The sequence below is a fragment of the Antrostomus carolinensis genome, unplaced genomic scaffold (genome assembly GCF_000700745.2).
Source record: "Antrostomus carolinensis isolate BGI_N321 unplaced genomic scaffold, ASM70074v2 scaffold45836, whole genome shotgun sequence".
NCBI lineage: Eukaryota > Metazoa > Chordata > Aves > Caprimulgiformes > Caprimulgidae > Antrostomus > Antrostomus carolinensis.
This window is the reverse complement of record NW_010320617.1, coordinates 1-17443: the sequence shown is the minus strand read 5'-3', so window position 1 is coordinate 17443 and position 17443 is coordinate 1. Positions and strand designations below refer to the sequence as shown.

The 17443-nt window shown below is 41.8% G+C and overlaps 2 protein-coding genes across 2 annotated transcripts in view; one reads left to right on the top strand and one right to left on the bottom strand.

Moving 5' to 3' along the window:
* Window positions 1-6872, top strand: part of TDRD6 (tudor domain containing 6) — a gene marked incomplete at its 5' end in the record, with an annotated part of 11074 nt that extends 4202 nt beyond the window's left edge. Inside the window, 5 exon segments of the mRNA XM_029085361.1 lie at window positions 1-2149; window positions 2594-2712; window positions 4163-4252; window positions 5132-5189; window positions 6781-6872. The exon segment at window positions 1-2149 is cut by the window's left edge and continues 17 nt beyond it. Of these exon segments, the coding sequence (XP_028941194.1) occupies window positions 1-2149; window positions 2594-2712; window positions 4163-4252; window positions 5132-5189; window positions 6781-6872 (2508 nt within the window).
* Window positions 6873-9026: 2154 nt separating this feature from the next.
* On the bottom strand, window positions 9027-17334 carry PLA2G7 (phospholipase A2 group VII). Its single transcript, XM_010169644.2, is given in 13 exon segments — window positions 9027-9267; window positions 9620-9768; window positions 9993-10166; window positions 10608-10699; window positions 10975-11088; window positions 13110-13257; window positions 13734-13802; window positions 14327-14420; window positions 15050-15200; window positions 16670-16794; window positions 16960-16984; window positions 16987-17089; window positions 17220-17334. Coding segments are annotated over 13 exon segments (1407 nt in total). The 5' UTR covers window positions 17279-17334; the 3' UTR covers window positions 9027-9163.
* Between the last annotated feature and the right edge of the window lie 109 nt (window positions 17335-17443).

The following is a 17443-nucleotide window of genomic DNA, read 5'->3' as shown; positions in this document are numbered from 1 at the left end:
GAAAGATCTTGTTCAACAGAAATACTTGAGAGTAGAGAGAGCAGTGACGTGGTAACTGTGTGTGAGCCTTTGCTTCTTCAGGCACAAAATGAAGTTGCTAGTGCAAGTGATTGTAAATCATTTATCTGGAAGTTTCCAGAGGCAGGTCAGACTGTAAAAATTTATGTCACGGTGGTAAATGGTCCAGAATATTTTTGGAGTCGCAGTGCTAACACAGGAGACATGAACTACATAGAAGAAAAAATAGAAGAAGCTGAAAATCTTGGACTGAACTCTTTGAACAATTACAGATCCTGTATTAAAAGCGGTGATATTTGTCTAGCAAAATATAGTCAAGATGGAAAGTTCTACAGAGCTGAAGTCACCAGTGTAAAAGGTGACAATGTAGTTGTTAGACATGTGGATTATGGAAGTGAGGAAGCTGTGAGCTTGGAGATGATCAGACCAATTCCATGTGAATTGCTCAAAGTACCTAATCAAGCATTTGCTTGCTGCCTGTCAGGTTTCAAATCCTCAGAGGGCTCATGGCTTAGTGAGGCGAAAGAGAAATTTTATAATATGACTGAATACCTCTTATTAGAAGCTGAAGTAACAGAAACTCAGGGAGATACAGCTTCTGAAGTCCCTCTATCTGTTGTCAAGCTGCAAGCTTCCGGCAAGAGCATTAATGAAGAGATGAAGCCTTTTTGGAAGGCTAATAAAGGAACTGGTGACAGCGCTTTCTCAAACCTTGAGACCCCCTTAAAGGAAACCAGATGTTCAAACAACGATATGGGTCTTTGTTTCAAAAGAGAAACTGCTGCTGTTTGTGGATTAGCTCAGGAAGAAAGTGAAAGTGCCTTTCTTTGTTCTGAACTTTTCCTGGGTGTAAGTTCGGAGTGTTTAAATACTGCAGAAGCAAATGTGTCAGTGGGAGCTGTTCCGTGTGCATCTGGGAACGCTGATGGATGGGAAGCAGCTGAGCACCAAAGCAGTTCTGATAAAGAGTTACTTTGGCCTGAAAGAGAGAGTGATAGCAATGTATTACTAGAACCAATGAGAAGCTGCAGTCTTCATATTTTGGGGAGTGAAATGAAAGCTGCAGAACAAGAATTATCTGAGGTACCATTTCGAGAAGCTGCTGAGCTGAAAGCAGAACTGACAGGCAGTGCTTCAGCAGCCAGTCTCTTCCTAGGAAACAAACAAGAAGAACAGCAAAGATTGCCAGTGCTCCAGGGACAGCCTTCTTCAAGTGATGGAACAGGGACGTTAGTGGAACTGGATCAATTACAAACAAACTCTTTGTATGATTATATAAATGAGTTAATACTGGAGCTAGAGGCACCTTCAGTGCCACCCTCCTTTGGTGAAGAAACAAGGGAAGCTCTGGAAAGAGAGTCACTTGAAATGCAGACAGCTTTGGGCAGTGAAGCAAGAGAGAAAGTGTTGGAATGGGAATCATTTGAGCTGCCAGTTGTGAGTGAGGAGACAGAGGAGTTGGCAGCTCTGAATTTTCTTGATCTCTTACCATCACTTAATGAGGGAGAGAACGTGGTGCCTTCAATTAGCGATGGAGAGAAGACTGTAGAGCTGACTCCATCTGATGTTCAGCCTTCTTTGGGAGAGAAGGCAAAGAAACTGGAATTGAATTTGTCTGGAATTCATAAAGCAGAAGCTATACAAGATGACTGGATGGAAGCGGAGCATCTTCCCCTAAGGCTGTCTCCATCTGATGGTAAACCTGAGAAACAACTGGACCTGAAGACCCATGACATGCTGTCAATGCTAGGTGCTGAAATTGAGCAGCTTCTGGAACTGGTGCTGCCTGGTGCGCAGCCATCTCGGGAAGATGGAGAGGCGGACTCGTTAGGGTTGGAACACGCTGCACTGTTAAGTTCTGCAAATAGTGGAAGTCAATTTTCATTTCTTACAAAAGACTTAACAAATCAGAGGCCGGTCTGCACTGTAAAGTCATGTGGCTCAAAAGTTGAGAAATGTAAGGAGTGGCAGAAGAAGAAAGATGACTGTTATGTAGAGGAATGGATGAAACAAGAATTGGCTGACTCATTTAAAGAATGTGGAAATACACATCTGCAGTCTTCAGACTGTAAGCTTGAGGATGAAGAAGTAGAAAAAAAGCAAAATGGGAACTTGGCAGACTGTGGTGCAGGTAAAGTATCTCATTTTAAGGAGATAAATAATCAAAATGTTGTGCACATAAACATGAGAATAGCTTTATTGTAGAAATCTAATTTTTAATTCCCTAATAAGTTACTATATTAGTGTTAATGTCAGTATGCTCTGATGACTAAAGACATATGACTAAGTGTAATATCTCACGGGCAGTCTAACAGCAACTAATGTTACTTTGAGTGGTTAATGATTTTATGATTGCAAATTGATTTCTGAACATAAAATATATTTTCAAGACTGTTCAGGATGACAGATTTTTAACTCTCAAATATTTAAGTGAAAGCAGTTTGGAGGGAGGCAGGGGGAGTAAGGGAGCAGGGTTGTGAGGCATTGGAGATTTTTGGAGGGGTTGGTTTTGTGTTGTTTGTTTGGGTTTTTTTTTCCTTCTTCCTCCTTCATTGATATGTCATCATTTTTGTAGAACACAATGAGTATACTTGTAATCTGAAGGGCTTTGCTGTTGGTTCCAAATGTGTGGTGTGGACCTCTCTAAAATGGTGCGAGGCTCGCATTTTGGAGGTGTCTGAAAAAGGTACCAAGGTAAGTATGGTTTAATTGTTCTTTCTGCAGTCTTAAGATCTGTTCCTTCTTTGGTCTTCCTCCAAACTTTGAATATTTTACAGAAGTCTCTTACAGAATTTAAGACTTAGTATTGCCAAGGCTGATTCTAGACTTATAGACTACACAGAAACAGCAGTGTCTCAAAGTGAGTGGATGCTGTATGTCAACACTTGGTATTCCCTTCACATCTTATTCCTCTGCATTGACTGGGAAGACTGAAGGATGTGACTCCAGTTTGAGATGCACACTTGTATGCATGTGGTTCTGTCTGGCCTGCAAGTTAATGTTCTGCTGTGGACCTGTGTTACCATTAAATGTTTCATAGAATCATAGAATGGTTTGGGTTGGAAGGGACCTTAAAGATCATCCAGTTCCAACCCCCCTGCCATCAGCAGGGACACCTTCCACTAGACCAGGTTGCTCAAAGCCTCATCCAACCTGGCCTTGAACACTTCCAGGGAGGAGCATCCACAACTTCCTTGGGCAACCTGTTCCAGTGTCTGACCACCCTGACAGTGAAGCACTTCTTCCTAATATCTAATCTAAACCTCCCCTCATACAACTTAAACACATTTCCCCTTGTTTTGTCATTAACTGCCCTTATGAAAAGTCCCTCCCCAGCTTTCTTGTAGCCCCTTCAGGTACTGGGAGGCCGCTATAAGATCTCCTCGGAGCCTTCTCTTCTCCAGGCTCAACAGTCCCAACTCTTTCAGCCTGTCAAATTAGTGCTAGAACAGTAGAAACTTGGTAAGAAACTTAAATTATACTGTAATTAATAATGAATACACAACTATTCCTACTTCAGTGAAATGTGTGTTGAGTTAGTGGTTGGTGGGAGTTATCTTTAATGGTTGATTATAATCTAATGGGCTGCCTTGTTCTGTTTAAGCTGTGAGACAAGTGAGAAGTCTTCCTCCAGTTCAGGGGGATTGTGTGTGTATGTACACATATGCAGCCATACTTACATAAAAGGGCCTTTAAGTTTTGTGACTTAAGGTTGCAAATCCAAAAGATCATTTAATAACAGTAACTTTGGAAGATTGAATGCCCGAGATCATGGAAGCCAGCTCTTTTGCTAGTACTTTCCTTGGGTGTCTGACCTCAGCTGCGTTCAGATGAGTGTCAGTGTCAGGTACAGGGATATCTCTATTCATCAGTTTTTTCCTGGTTATCATCTAGTAGGTGTTTTCCAGCCTTCCTCTCTCACCATACTCGGGTTAGAAGCCCAGGAGAGAGCTGAGCAGATTCAGTAGCAATATTCAGCTTTATTAGAGGTTAACTTGCTCTTCCTTGCAAGATCCAGACTGAAAGCCTTCTCCAAGGCATGGAGTCCTCAATTGTCTTTTCCTACCACTATGTCTTATTTGCTGCTGAGTATATTCTCAGGATCCAGTGCTGTGCTAGATATGATTTGGCTCTGTCTGTACAGGTCTTGAATCTCTTCAGCGGCAATGAGGAGATTGTGGATCCTGAGAATGTCTGGAATGGTATTCCTGACTGGGCTTGCAGATCATCTGAGGTATGGCAGTGTGGGAGTGGACTGGGCAGGACAGTACCAATTTTTAGAAGAGGCGTTCTGAATTTAATTGTGATTCTGCCTGTGTCATCATGAGAACAGAAAGGCAAAGTAGCATTAATCTAAATCTGTGCATTCATGTTAACCACTAGAAGCAAAGTATTTTTCTTTAAGACACCATATTGTCTCTCCTTTTCTAATAGATCTCTATAGAGACTATAAAAATGTGTACAAATCTATATTATATAACTGGTATAATTTATGTAAACTATTTATATAGATTTATATAAACTGTCAGCCATTTGGACCGAGGACTGTGAATTCAGTCTGGCAATAGATTAATGAAAACAGCCTGAAGGAAGAAGCGTTACTGGAAGGCTGCTATTAAACAAGAACTGCAGAACAATGCCAACATGTGGCTTCTGACAGATCATGCTAGTAGAGTGTGTAACTTAACTGGTAAATCATGAAAAATAGTTATATTAAAAAGTAATTAGGAAATGATAGTAAAGTTTGCAGCAGTGTACTTCATGAAGTACCAACAAATGAAAAAGTCATGTCTAGAACCCAAGTCTCAGGCCATCAGCCATGCTACTGATGATGATCACAGCATGTTAGGGATTGGAAGGGACCTCGAAAGATCATCTAGTCCAGTCAGTGATAACAGAATGAATTTCCAGTTCATTCTTCAGGTGCAGTTTTTGCATCAAAGCAAAAAGTGGGCAGAAGGCTTCTCTATTGAGTTATAAGGGGGGAAACCAGTGGTAAATAAGAGCTTAGCAGTGCTGATGTAAAAAGTTAATCTAGTATTAAAGGAAGCACCTCAATGGAAAACTATCTTGGCAATAGTCCAGCTCCCTAACAGAATCCCTGTTTGTTTAGGCAATCACTCCTGCAACAGAAAACTTGCAGTCCTTACCAGAGGAGTCCTTACTTCAAGGTAAGAATACCTTAAACCTCCCAAAGAGGTTGGGTACTGAGTGTTTGGATGCTTTCTAATTTTCTAGAAAATGCTTTATTTTATAACATACAGTTGAAACACTTTTTTTTTTTTTTTTGAGGTTATTAATTTACTCTAATACTTTATTGTAATTTTCTTAGTAGCATTAGCTTATGTGCTGTCAGTTTAATGGTGAATTCATGCAGTGAAAGCTGCTACTGTGTCTTGATTAGAAATCAATTTATTATTTATTTATTCAGCCTAGTGGATTGAGCCTCTTGGGCAAGCTGGGGTGGTACACACCTAAGTTACAGATTTTGGTAGGGTTTTGAGTTTTGGCCACCAGCATGTTACTCTTGCTCACATTTCTAAGGCAAGCTGAGCAACTGCTAGGCAGAATCTACTAAACATTGTATTTTGGGATTTGAATGCTCCGATAGATCTTGGTCTATGAATCTAAACCCATAATAATACCTCTTAGTTGTTGTAAGGATAGCTTGTGAATAGTGCATGTACATGTTTATTGTTACTTTAAAATTTCAGAGTGTTACTGGTGAACTACTGTTCAGTGTGCTAAAGAAAACAGTACAGGTTCTTTCTGATTATATAGTATTTCTAGAAATCTATGGAATCATAGAGCAGTTTTGGTTGAAAGGGTCTGTTGGAGGTGCTCAAAGCAGGGTCAACTAGATCAGGTTGCTTAGGACCTTCCCTCTTGGTCTGGAATCTATCCAGGGATGGAGACTCCAGAACTGCTCTGGGCAATCTGTTCCTGTGCTTGACCAGTGGTTGTGTAACGGAGACTGAACTGAGCTGAAGCAGTGGTAGCATTTGTGTTTTCAGTGACTGAATTGGTCACTGTATTTCAGTACAACTGTACTGGAAGCTGGCTGGTTTATGGGTAACAAATACTGATACTGAGATTGTTACCTGTTAGGAAAAAAAGCAGTTAACTTGATTAAAAAGTTAAACTAATGAATCTACAAATCCTCCCTCAATTGCATCACTCGAATGTGGAGTTATTCTTGATCTTGCTGTTTCTGGTTTTGATACTTCCACGGTTTTTACCACTTAATTGTAGGTTCCCCCCCCCGCCCTTTGGTTGCTAATTATTATTGTCCAAATTTGTCCATTATCTCTGTTCTTGAATACTTTTCACAGTATTAGTGTACGCATCCTCTCAGCAACAGTGCAGAATCATGAGCTAAGGTCACGAGCCATGTGGCACAGACCACATGGGTCTTGCTGCACATGTGGGCCACTGCCTGGAAAGGCAGTTTGAGTAGAAGGTACCTGGTCCATAGGATGCAAAAACTCCTGCAGTGGCTTTAAGCCCAATGAGGGATGGAGTGGCTCGAACTTGTAACTGAAATCTGGGAGCACTGCTTGCTTCATCTTCTTGGGCAGTTCTGTTGTTTCAAGTGTCTTAACCTTATATGATAACTTTGTGTCAGTGTAGTTTTTTAATATGGCCCGATATGTTGATGACATTATTCTAAAGCCTTGTAGAACTATGACTTTAGATATTAATGCATTTATACATGTTTATAGAAACATCTTGACGAGTCTAATCTGTTTTTATTCCCTGTAGAACAGCAACCTGGCTGCAGTTCAGATTTAGATGAAGATGCTCACATCTTCAAACATTCCTGAAACCAAGTGACAGGTTCACCCACCACGTGAAACTGAACAAGTACCTGTGTACACAAACATTCCCATGAAAATGTGTTTTCATGAGGAAAAAGAACACAAGCAAAGCACTGAAGTGTTTCTTCTACCTAACTGAGCAAATTCCTGTCACTACCATACTTCCCTGTCAAGGAACAGTGCTTGTTGGTAGACTGCTGTTGTCAGCTTGGCTTCTTAGAGCTGTGCTTTCTTTGCTTAAATAAGAATTTACCTCTTGACTGGGATTCCTTACTGAATCTGTGGGTGTGCTAATTTATATCCAGCTGTTGGTGGGTGGTTCTTGAACAAAGGTTTCTTGTGAGTTGCTGTATAGGCTACTGTGTTGCACAACACTGCTTGCTTATGTTTGCTTTTTGAGAAGTTGCATTGTTAAGTGTGGGAGGGTGGTTTTTTTTTTTCCTCTCAGAACAGTTGAAAGGGGGTTTTTTTGTTGTTTGTAGAGGGAGAAATTTTTTCTCTGTAGGGGAACAGTTGTTTTGGGTTGAAAACTTGCATTTGGTGCCGTTGTAAAGCAAGGGAAGAAGCTGGAATAAAGCTTTGGTTGGCATATGCTCTGTGTTTTGTTGATGACTTGTGTCCTTTCCCTATGCATTAGCATTCTGCAGTTACTGGTTCTGGTTTGAGCCTAAACAGCTCTCTAGAGCACTGTGAGCTATGGTGAATGCTTTGAAACATCAGAGTGTCATGTATAAAATAGAACTTGTATTTATGACCTGGCTTTAATTGCTCTGATGAAAGGTAAAGCTTTTCCCATAAACACAAAGGAGACCTAGTAGAATGGTTTTGCTGCTGCACCTGTGCAGTGGGGTAAGAGCTTCTCCTGAAAACAGCTGTAGTTTATCTCACCTTTTATTCTCTACCTCATGTGTTGAAGAGGTTTCTATTTTCCAGTCCTGTTCTGTGGTCCTGTATGGCATAGGTTCTTCCTCCTCTTCAGAGGCTATGGATTTTTCATGCTGCCGTAATGTTTTAGGAACCCCCAGATCTCTGACAATGTAATAGTCTGGGTGAGGATCACAGTAGATCTCAAATGTTAGTGCTCACTCAGTAAGTGAAACACTTGCATGTTGATTCCTTTAATAAAGACAATGCATGATGGTCAGCTGGAGAGAATTTAATTAAATTCTGAAAAACAAGTCCTAGATGTTGTTGCAATCTCATGTTAAGATCACAGATTATATAAATCCTGAATTACACTGTTAACTGCTGTGCTTGTTCTGCTTGCTTCAGTTGGTTGTAACCCGATTAGAAGTAGTCCCTCTTTCACAAGGCTTATTCATTTAGAGGTCAGCCTTCCACATGGCAGCTTCTAAGAATTTTGTACTGAAAATCAGAGCCTTCTTTACCCAACCACATAGTCAACTGTTTCTACTGACAGATACAGACACTAATGCTAGTACCTGGACAAAGACAAGTGCCTGGAGAGTATTACAAGCACAAGAGACATCCAGATGATCAAGCAATGCTTAATACTCCTTTTATCAATGGAGGGGTAGAAGTGACACATCTCTTCTGTAATTTCACCTACAGCAGTATGACTGAGTGATAGTGGTAATAGATTAACAAGCAAGGCACTGCTTGGAGCTTTGCCTGTGGGGAATTAATTACAGTTGCTACAAGAGTGACTATTTCAGCAGCTTTTGGAATGGAAACATCCTCTGAGTGTGGCAGTAAACACAGATCTTAAATGTAAGTGGATTTAAGTTCATATGAGAAGTCCTGTGTCTGAACAAACCCCTTTCTCTGTTATCTTGTACTACTTCCTGTAGCTTTTACTGTAACTTATTAAAATAAGACAGTTTTTAACAGCTTCCACTGGCACCTCTCAGACTAGGAGCAAAAACCTTCTCTACCTCTGTATTGTTGTCAGACCACAGCTGAAATATTAAGTAGTTTAATAACATGAAAGATTTTGTTTTCTTACACTGCAGAAAGGCTTGCTAGATGCCAACTGACTTAAAGCTCAGCTTGAATTCCTTGGAGCTTAATCTCCCTCTGCAAACTTGATTCTAAGTCAAAACCAGAAAGAGCATTGAAGTTACCATCACGTGGTTTTCCCCTAGCTGCCTATAAAGCAGAAGTTGCCCTGTTGCAGTATTTCAGTGAATCCTACAAACTCATTTGAACTAAACCTCTCTACATTGTGATGATAACGTAACCTAATGCCTTGTATTTTTTTCATTCCACATTCCAAAAGCTGTGTAGGTGGCCACCACCATCACATGTCTGAGCAACGCCATTAGTGTCCTGATGTCCATGGCATTTTCAGTACTTCTTTGTATTCCTTATTCAGGTTCAGCTGGAGATAAGTCAATATTGGTACCAGGAATAACATTGGGTCCAACACCATCCACAAGAGAATCCCACTTATCAAAATCTTTCTTAAGACCTATAAAATGGGGGGAAGAAAACCCAAGTGGTAATGAATTAAGTAGTCAGCTTTTTGTAAAGCTACACTCAAAAATTAAACTATAGGACAGATGAATGAACTTGGCAAAGTAGGGGAGGTGTGATGTTTTAAGGAGGAAAAAAAAATGACACTCTGGGTTTTTATGTATTACAACAAAATGGCAATGTTCCTCCTCTGAATTGCTTAGATCACAAAAGTAATTAACAGATCTCTTTTTTTCTACTTAAACTTTTCTGACACACTTAATCTTGTTCTAAATAGAATGGTTATATTAAAAAGCTTCATAGGAATTAAATATTAACTTCATACTTTGCTGTAAAGAGATACTTACTCAAATGTTTCTGCAGGAAGGCTAATGAAGCGTGGTTGCTTATATCAATAGCTTCATTTGGATCTATTTCTCCTTTTAATTTGAAAAATCTTCCAATGATTTCTCCACTCACAAATGTAAAATCAGGAAAGCTCTGATGTACTGACCCCCTGCAAATAGAACAATGATCAACAGGCTTGTAAGAACGCAGTTGTCTGATTCAAAGCCTGAGTTGCACAGAATTCTTCAAAGACAGACACACATCTTATGCTGTTTTCTTTAGCAGAAGAAGATAAACGAGGTTAATTTCAGGAGTTACATGTAACTGAACAGCTCCAACAAGACAGTAACGATTCACCTTCCACCACAGAAACAAAGGAACCTGAACACTTACTTGATAGTGATCATTTTCTTGTTTGTGTCATTGGAGCCGACCTTCTTCATCTTTAAGATATTATCAGCCCACTGGAATTTTTCAGAGTTGATAAAAAGCAGTGGTTGCTGGACACTGTTTTGGTAAATGTCATCACCTACGGGAAGCATCCATGCATCCAGGGCAATGCCACACCTGTCAAAAACAACTGGATATGGTCACAGAAGCAGAAAGCTTTGTCTGGAAGTTCTCAGCATGCTTTGATTTGCAGGAGACATGGCAAAGAGGAACTCTCTGATACTGAACAGGTAAACAGAATAATGAATCATTTTGTTTTGAAATACTTCTACTCTGGGGGAAGAGAATTAATCCATTATTGCATTTGTTGGTCTCCAGTGCCAGGTGCAGTTGGGCACAGGAGCTTCTGCCAGGGTCCCACAGTATCATGATATAATGATATAGTGATTATGTTCCACCACATCCTCACAGTTGAAGGAAGCATGCCTTGAGAAAACAGGACATGGCAAACAGAACTTTCCATCAAGAGGTAATTAGTAGTTGGGGGATCTTAGGTAAGGTCCTCTGCTCCAGACCCCTCAAGGTCTAAATGTCTCTTGCCTTGTTTTGCATACTTACCTGAATCTTATTTCTTTGCTGAGACTCTCAATAACTGTAGCACCACCAAAAGAGTGTCCCATCACAGCTATTCTGCTAGTATCAACAGAATCCTGTCAAAAAAATCCAGGTGCTGTAAGAGACTTTCTTTCCCAAACTTTTTTTTTTTTAAGGGAATATTTTTTTAATGCAATAGATCCTATTGAAGTGGGAAAAACATAGTTTCAGCTCCATTACTATCTATCCAGCTTGGGATGATCTGAGAATATGTTCATAGATCTACAGTGTGATCTTCAGAATAGTTTACAGGGACCATTTAGAAATGGAAGAGCAAAACCAGAAGCATTATTAGGCATCAAACAAAATGCAGTCACTGCCTTTCACTCACCTTTAGGCTATTCCAGTCAAAGTTTGAATGTAGTACATTCATTACTTCCTCTCCTGCATTTATTTTAAGAATGAGGTTGAGAGCTTTGATGCACTCCTGTGCTCTCTGCTGCACCTGGGGAGAAAGAGAAGTTGGAGCAGAGCAGTGGAAGGAATTATCAGACATCTGCCAGGCTTGCTGGCCCTTTAGACACAAGACTTGGTCTGATTTTTTCCCCCCAAGTGTCTGATACAGTAACAACTGCTCTGAACTGCAGAATGGATCTGTAAAATGAAACTCTGACAAGGTCTGGTCAACAAAACTGACTTTTGGATGTCCAAAGAGTTGAAGCTCTTGCATAGATCCTCTGCACGTGGAGGAATTTATCCCTGTAACGTGCACTAAAGACCTTCAACTCCTTCGTCCTGTCACTACTCAGAGAAGGGGTTGTGGGGATGTACAAAGACTTCAGTTACACAACTAGGAGGAAAGCTGGCTCGCTGCTGCTCCTCCTCATGCTCACTTTGATGAGCAAATGTCATTACATCACTTGCCCCATCTGCATCATAGCTTTGAAACTGTCTTTGCACCGGATAAACCCAAAATAAGAAAGAGCCAAGAAACCTGCCTGTTTTATTTACATACACATTCTTGAAAACTGTAGTAAAGCTGTTGCAAATAAAGATTTTAATTGTTCAGTATAAGAAGTGGTTTTGAAGTGTGGCCAGCAGGTCGAGGGAGGTGATTCTCCCCCTCTACTCTGCTCTTGTGAGGCCCCACCTGGAGTACTGCATCCAGTTCTGAAGCCCCCAACACAAGAGAGACCTGGAGCAGCTAGAACAAGTCCAGAGGAGGCCACGAGGATGATCCGAGGGCTGGAGCACCTCTCCTATGAAGACAGGCTGAGAGTTGGAGCTGTTCAGCCTGGAGAAGAGAAGGCTCTGGGGAGATCTTATAGCAGCCTCCCAGTACCTGAAAGCTGGGGAAGGACTTTTCATAAGAGCAGTTAGTGACAGAACAGGGGGAAATGGGTTTAAACTGAAAGAGGGTAGGTTTAGATGAGATATTAGGAAGAAGTTCTTCCCTGTGAGGGTGGTGAGACACTGGAACAGGTTGCCCAGAGAAGCTGTGGATGCTCCTCCCTGGAAGTGTTTAAGGCCAGGCTGGATGAGGCTTTGAGCAACCTGGTCTAGTGGAAGGTGTCCCTGCTGATGTTGGAGGGTTGGAACTGGATGATCTTTAAGGTCCCTTCCAACCCAAACCATTCTATGATTTTAGTAAAAGAAAAATTTCAAACAGAACCAAAGAGCAGTAGCGTCCTTGGGAACTGCAGCGTGCCGGCAGCCAGCAAGATGCCTGTACATCACTGAATTTCAAATTTCCATCTCCTGACTTCTCCAATAGTGAAATTTGCAGGCAACAGCTTCTGGAAGTTATTTGCAAGCTCAAGACTTTACATATTTATCCTCGTAAGTAGGATGTTGTATGCACACAGGAAATGACACTTGCACTGCTGTCGGAGTGTCCCAGGGAGATACAGTGAAACACCTCCCTGGCTCAGTTTGTGTCAGCTGGAAGAAAACACTCCCATATTTTAAAGGTCAAGTCTACGCTTGGAGGAGCTCATCAGTATGGCCATATCATATCTAGCGTGGGTGCTGCTTATAATCAGGAAGTCTGCATTGTTTACATTGCTATAAACCACGTGGGAGTGTGTTGAAGATGACGAAGCAAACGTCCCCCTTAGAGCAGCCATGATTCATCTTGCTATCGAACAGTAAACAAAAGCTAAAGCAAGCCTAAGGCCACACAACCATTTGAATTCAACACTCTGTCATTTAAAGACCGGGTGGGGCAGCAAAAGTGTGAAGACACAGAGAAGAAACAGAAAATTGAGTGGAACCAGAGGGGAAACAGCTGACTAAGCTCCACAGTGCAACTTCATGAGAAAGCTTTGTTGAGGAAGTAGTTGACACTCTGAAGAAAGCTATTGCTGGCCTTCCCATCTTCAGGAACACAAGACTTGATGCATTTTTATCTGTCCCCCGAGTCACGGCAGAAGACTGCAGACATGGCCAAAGGGAAAGAGCCTGCTAGTTAGTCCTGAACACACCACTCCTGCCTCGCTTCCTAGAGCACAGACCTAGGATGAGTACCTGCTTGTGGCGCAAACAGCGCTCTTCCTCTCCAGTTTTGAGTTTCCTGTAGTAGATCCACTCCTTCTCCATGTTTGAGTTAGACTCTTCCAGTGGTTCAGAAACTGACCTTTTTTTACAATAATACGTTGCTGAAGCAGATTCATCTCTGCAATATCAACAAAAGGTTATTTCTGGAGATGTATTCCATTTGGTTTGGGATGAAATCAGCAGAAGTTTTAGATTTCACTTATCTCAAAAGATCCAAGCTACCAACCAGTGCGCTGCTGCAATCACAACTGAGTGTAGACAGACTTTCTAAATAAAGCAATAACCCCACCAAAACTCCCACCTCCTTTATATTCTCCAGGTTCTAACAATAAGAGAGAGAAAACCAGCATGCCTTAAGAATGATGAATGATATCTACCATGAGACTTTTCATTCAAGGGCTTATCTAAGCAAATTCCCTTTGCTTAGATAAGAGCTGAACTAGAGAAACAGGGGGTGTGGGCAAGGCTGAAGAACATCTCTTAGTTTTTCTTTTTTTTAAAAAATCCTAAATTCTTTGCAATAAATAACATCCTATTCAACGTGAGAAAGTTTCTTTCCATCAGAACTCAAAAATGTGTGGTATACTCACTCACCTGTGCTCCACAGCAGCCACTATGAAGCCCTGGGAAGCCATCTCTATGCAAATAGCAGAATAGATTGTCCTGCAATCAAAACCACACTCTGGTGAGACATGTGCATGCAGAATTATTTCAATTACACCGCTCTTTAAACAATGACAAAACTACATATGCTCTAGCCCTCAATCAGTGTGAATTCTGTGTGAATTTGCTAGCCAGACTGGCTTTTGTATGCCAGTCACCATGTTACTGTTTTGCTAGCTATTCAGAAGGCAAAATGCTAATGATTTTTTTTTAAAAAGTAGCACATACACCACTTTGAATCTTCAAAGAGCTCTCCAAAAATCAACCAGCTAATCTTCACAGTGTGCTTATGGATCGGTAAATACGTTCATCCTTTAAAATGCAGAAAACACAAATAATTATATCAACCCCACTTTTATTTACTGCTGTTGATTTCAGTGGAGGCATACTGATATGCAGCAGCCTGCTCTTCAAATCTGTTTCAACCACAACAGGGATCTCACCCCCCTACTGAAAATCTGTCCAAAAGAGAGTGCTGTCTCCACAGAGGACAAAAATAGTTTGTCAACAAACTGCAGAATTACCGAAAAGCTCCAAGTCCATGGGAAAAAATGAGGAGTGGGTATTTTTCTCCCGGCTTAAAAGCAGCATTTGACTTTGCAGGACAGGTCACTGAACCTAGATATAAATATAAGTGGATACTGTTATTCCTAAAATGACAGAAAACATTTGCTCCTGTAGGAGAGATGCCAAGAGTCTGGTGACCACTGATTTCCAAGCAATCATCTTAAGATAAGGTACCAAATCTCATCCTTAAAATGCAGGAGACAAATAAGGATTTGATTCTGCAATTACTTTCCACTTGGCAGAAGATCTTTTCCTGCTCCTCTTCCCATCCACAGCCTAGCACCAGGCCTCTTAAACCCAACGAGGACAGATTTTCAAGAACAGTCAAGCATCCAAGTCTTGCTGGGATTCAGACCTTAGCATCTATCTGACCCTTGTATATTTGCACATTTCCTTGTGGGATTTAAATCCCGACACATAGGTGCAGCTTACCCAAGCTCTTCCTAGAGCCAACTGTCCAGACACTCTTATTCAAAGCAGTCAGGGACTGGGGGGGATCTGCCTGAGGACTTGGTCACATTCAGCATTGAGATCACTACACAAACCCTCCCCCAAACACATACACTTCCTCAGGAGAAACTAGTTTTCAGTCCTGCAGCAATGGAGCAGTGAGGCAACGACCTCCATAGGGGGCTCAAGCCCTTGTACTAGTTGAGGAATAAAACCAGAACCAGTCTTACCAACATAGTACTGGAAAAGCCTTTCTCCTACAACTCGGTACATGTTAAGGAAGTCAGAGAGCCCCTGATAGTACTCTTTATCTGGAATCCATGGTGCCTCTTCGTTATCTGTGGCATCGCATGATGGATAATACAGGCGCAAGAAGCTTCCCTGGGATTAGGAGGGGGGAAAAAAAATTAAAAATTATATTTATTTTTATATGGCAAAGAAAAAGGAACATAAAACCATTTATTTCAAGGGCTTCAGATGCAAGAATGACAGCTCAAGAGAATCTCACGAGAAGATTCTTATCCTATACAGGCTTTGATGCCAATCCTATGCCCCTATCTTTTTGTCTCTGCGATGAATTTAATGATCTCTCAGCAGATGAACTGTGTGTAATTTGCATTCTTACTTCCTGGTTTGCAAGGGAATTTGCGACACACTAGTTAAATTCACTGTCTTGTTCCCACTGTTAAAACTTTTGTTTTAACAAGTCTAGGGCCAAAAAGAACCTGAGCTTTGGAATAAAGTCTGGTTTCTTGAACATTAATTTATCGGTTTCATACACAACGTGCACAAAAAGCTTGTTTAATTAAGCTTGTTTCTATTTACTCATCACACTCAAATCAACCTTTGACACAAGGACCATTAAAGAAGAAATCACCAAACCTTCATCCACACTGGTAATGATATTAATTTGATCCCAGAATAGTCCCAGTGAACATCCCCAGGTGACTAACTGCTTACCCGAAAGAGGTTCATTATCTACACCTGAGAAACCTGTAATTATACAAATTGCTTATCTAAGAAAAACACATGGGCTGATTGCAAAGTGAAACCAATTGCTTCTTTGTGCTAATACAGAGTAAGCTCAGTAGAGTAGAGGAAAACATATGAATAACCACTACAAAGTGATGATGAGTTCCACGGTACCTGGCTAGGCTGAGAAGAAAAACCCCAGTGTAAATGCAGGCGTATTCTCACAGGAAAATTAAAAAGCAAGAAGATTTGAAATGGAAACCCATAAATAAGTGAGCTCATTAGCTGGCAATGTACTGCCCCCATCTTACCATGGCTTCTCTCTGTACTAACCACTTGCATAACTGACATCCTGTTCTTTTTCAGATAGATAACATTTTGGGAAGACATCTCATGCTTTACCCTACAGTTGAAACAAGATATACCCTCATCACCCAACCCTACCAAATCCCGTTGGGATCTTCGTGATGGGAACAGCTACCGTCACAGAGACTGTGCATGGAGTGTTCCCAGGAGCCCAGCGCAGAAGGGAGTGGTGGGGTGGATGGGAGGAACCATGGGTTCCAGGAAGACACCGTTTCTCTGCAGTATCTTGTTAGATGAATCAGGAAGGTAAGGATATTAGGAGGAAGTAGCCATGGGGAAGACTTGCAGGTTACATCCACCTGGTAAATTGAATCAGTTCCTGGAAATACTTGATATTTTCTGAACTGTGCCCAGTACACATCCTTCACTGGGACAGAAAGGATAGAAAGCTCAGCTGTGAGTGTCAGCCATGGGGCACCAGACCTTCCATTTAGTTCATCTGTAAAACTACAGCAAGTTGTTTCACCAACATTGTGGCTTATATCTGAAGGAGGAAGAACTGAGGGCTTTACCTCAACTGCATCTTCTGTCATCAGGTCTGTACATCCAACCGAGTGCGGACCTTTTCCTTTGGGGATCCTGTAAAACTTCTCAGTGCTGTTGCTCCCCATTTCCATTGGTGACTTCACCAACAAACCTGGGGAAAAACACAAAGCAAATCAAGACACCGCCGTAGCCTGTGCAGCCAGATCATGAACCCTGAAAAAAATTCATCATGTTTAAGGTCCAGGAGTAGGAAAGGTTGAGCTGCTATGTGAATCTGATGATGAAAAGACCTGCAGTCCTGTGTCACCAACCTGACCTGATCTACTAGGGAATCTTGGAGCAGAGTGTCCTGAATCCCAAGGATCAGACAACACCGAGGGCTGAACGGAAAGGCGGGGAGGAAAGGCTTGGGGACGCGGTGGTGGCACTTGGGAGGCTGAGGTGCTGCGGTGTGGAGCAGCAGCAGTCCCACTTCTTGGGCACCAAGAAGGAAGCACAAGCCCCAGAGTGGCAAATTTCAGACTCGAAGGCAGTTTTCTCCCAGCCAGGCGATGGCCCAGAGCTGCTCCTCCTCGCAGGAACGGCAGAGAGGGAAGTTTTTCCAGCTCCCGGGTGAACAAACCCGGCTGATGCATCTGGGGAAGAGGGATGTCACGAAGCCAGCGCTGCCGCCGTTTCTCCCAGAGGAATGACGAAGCCTGGATGTGATCCCTGAAGAGAAAAGGGCGGTTCTGGGCAGCTCCGACCCTCCCCGGCCCGCACCTGGGGTGACACCCCGAGCCGGACTCTCCCCGGGGCTG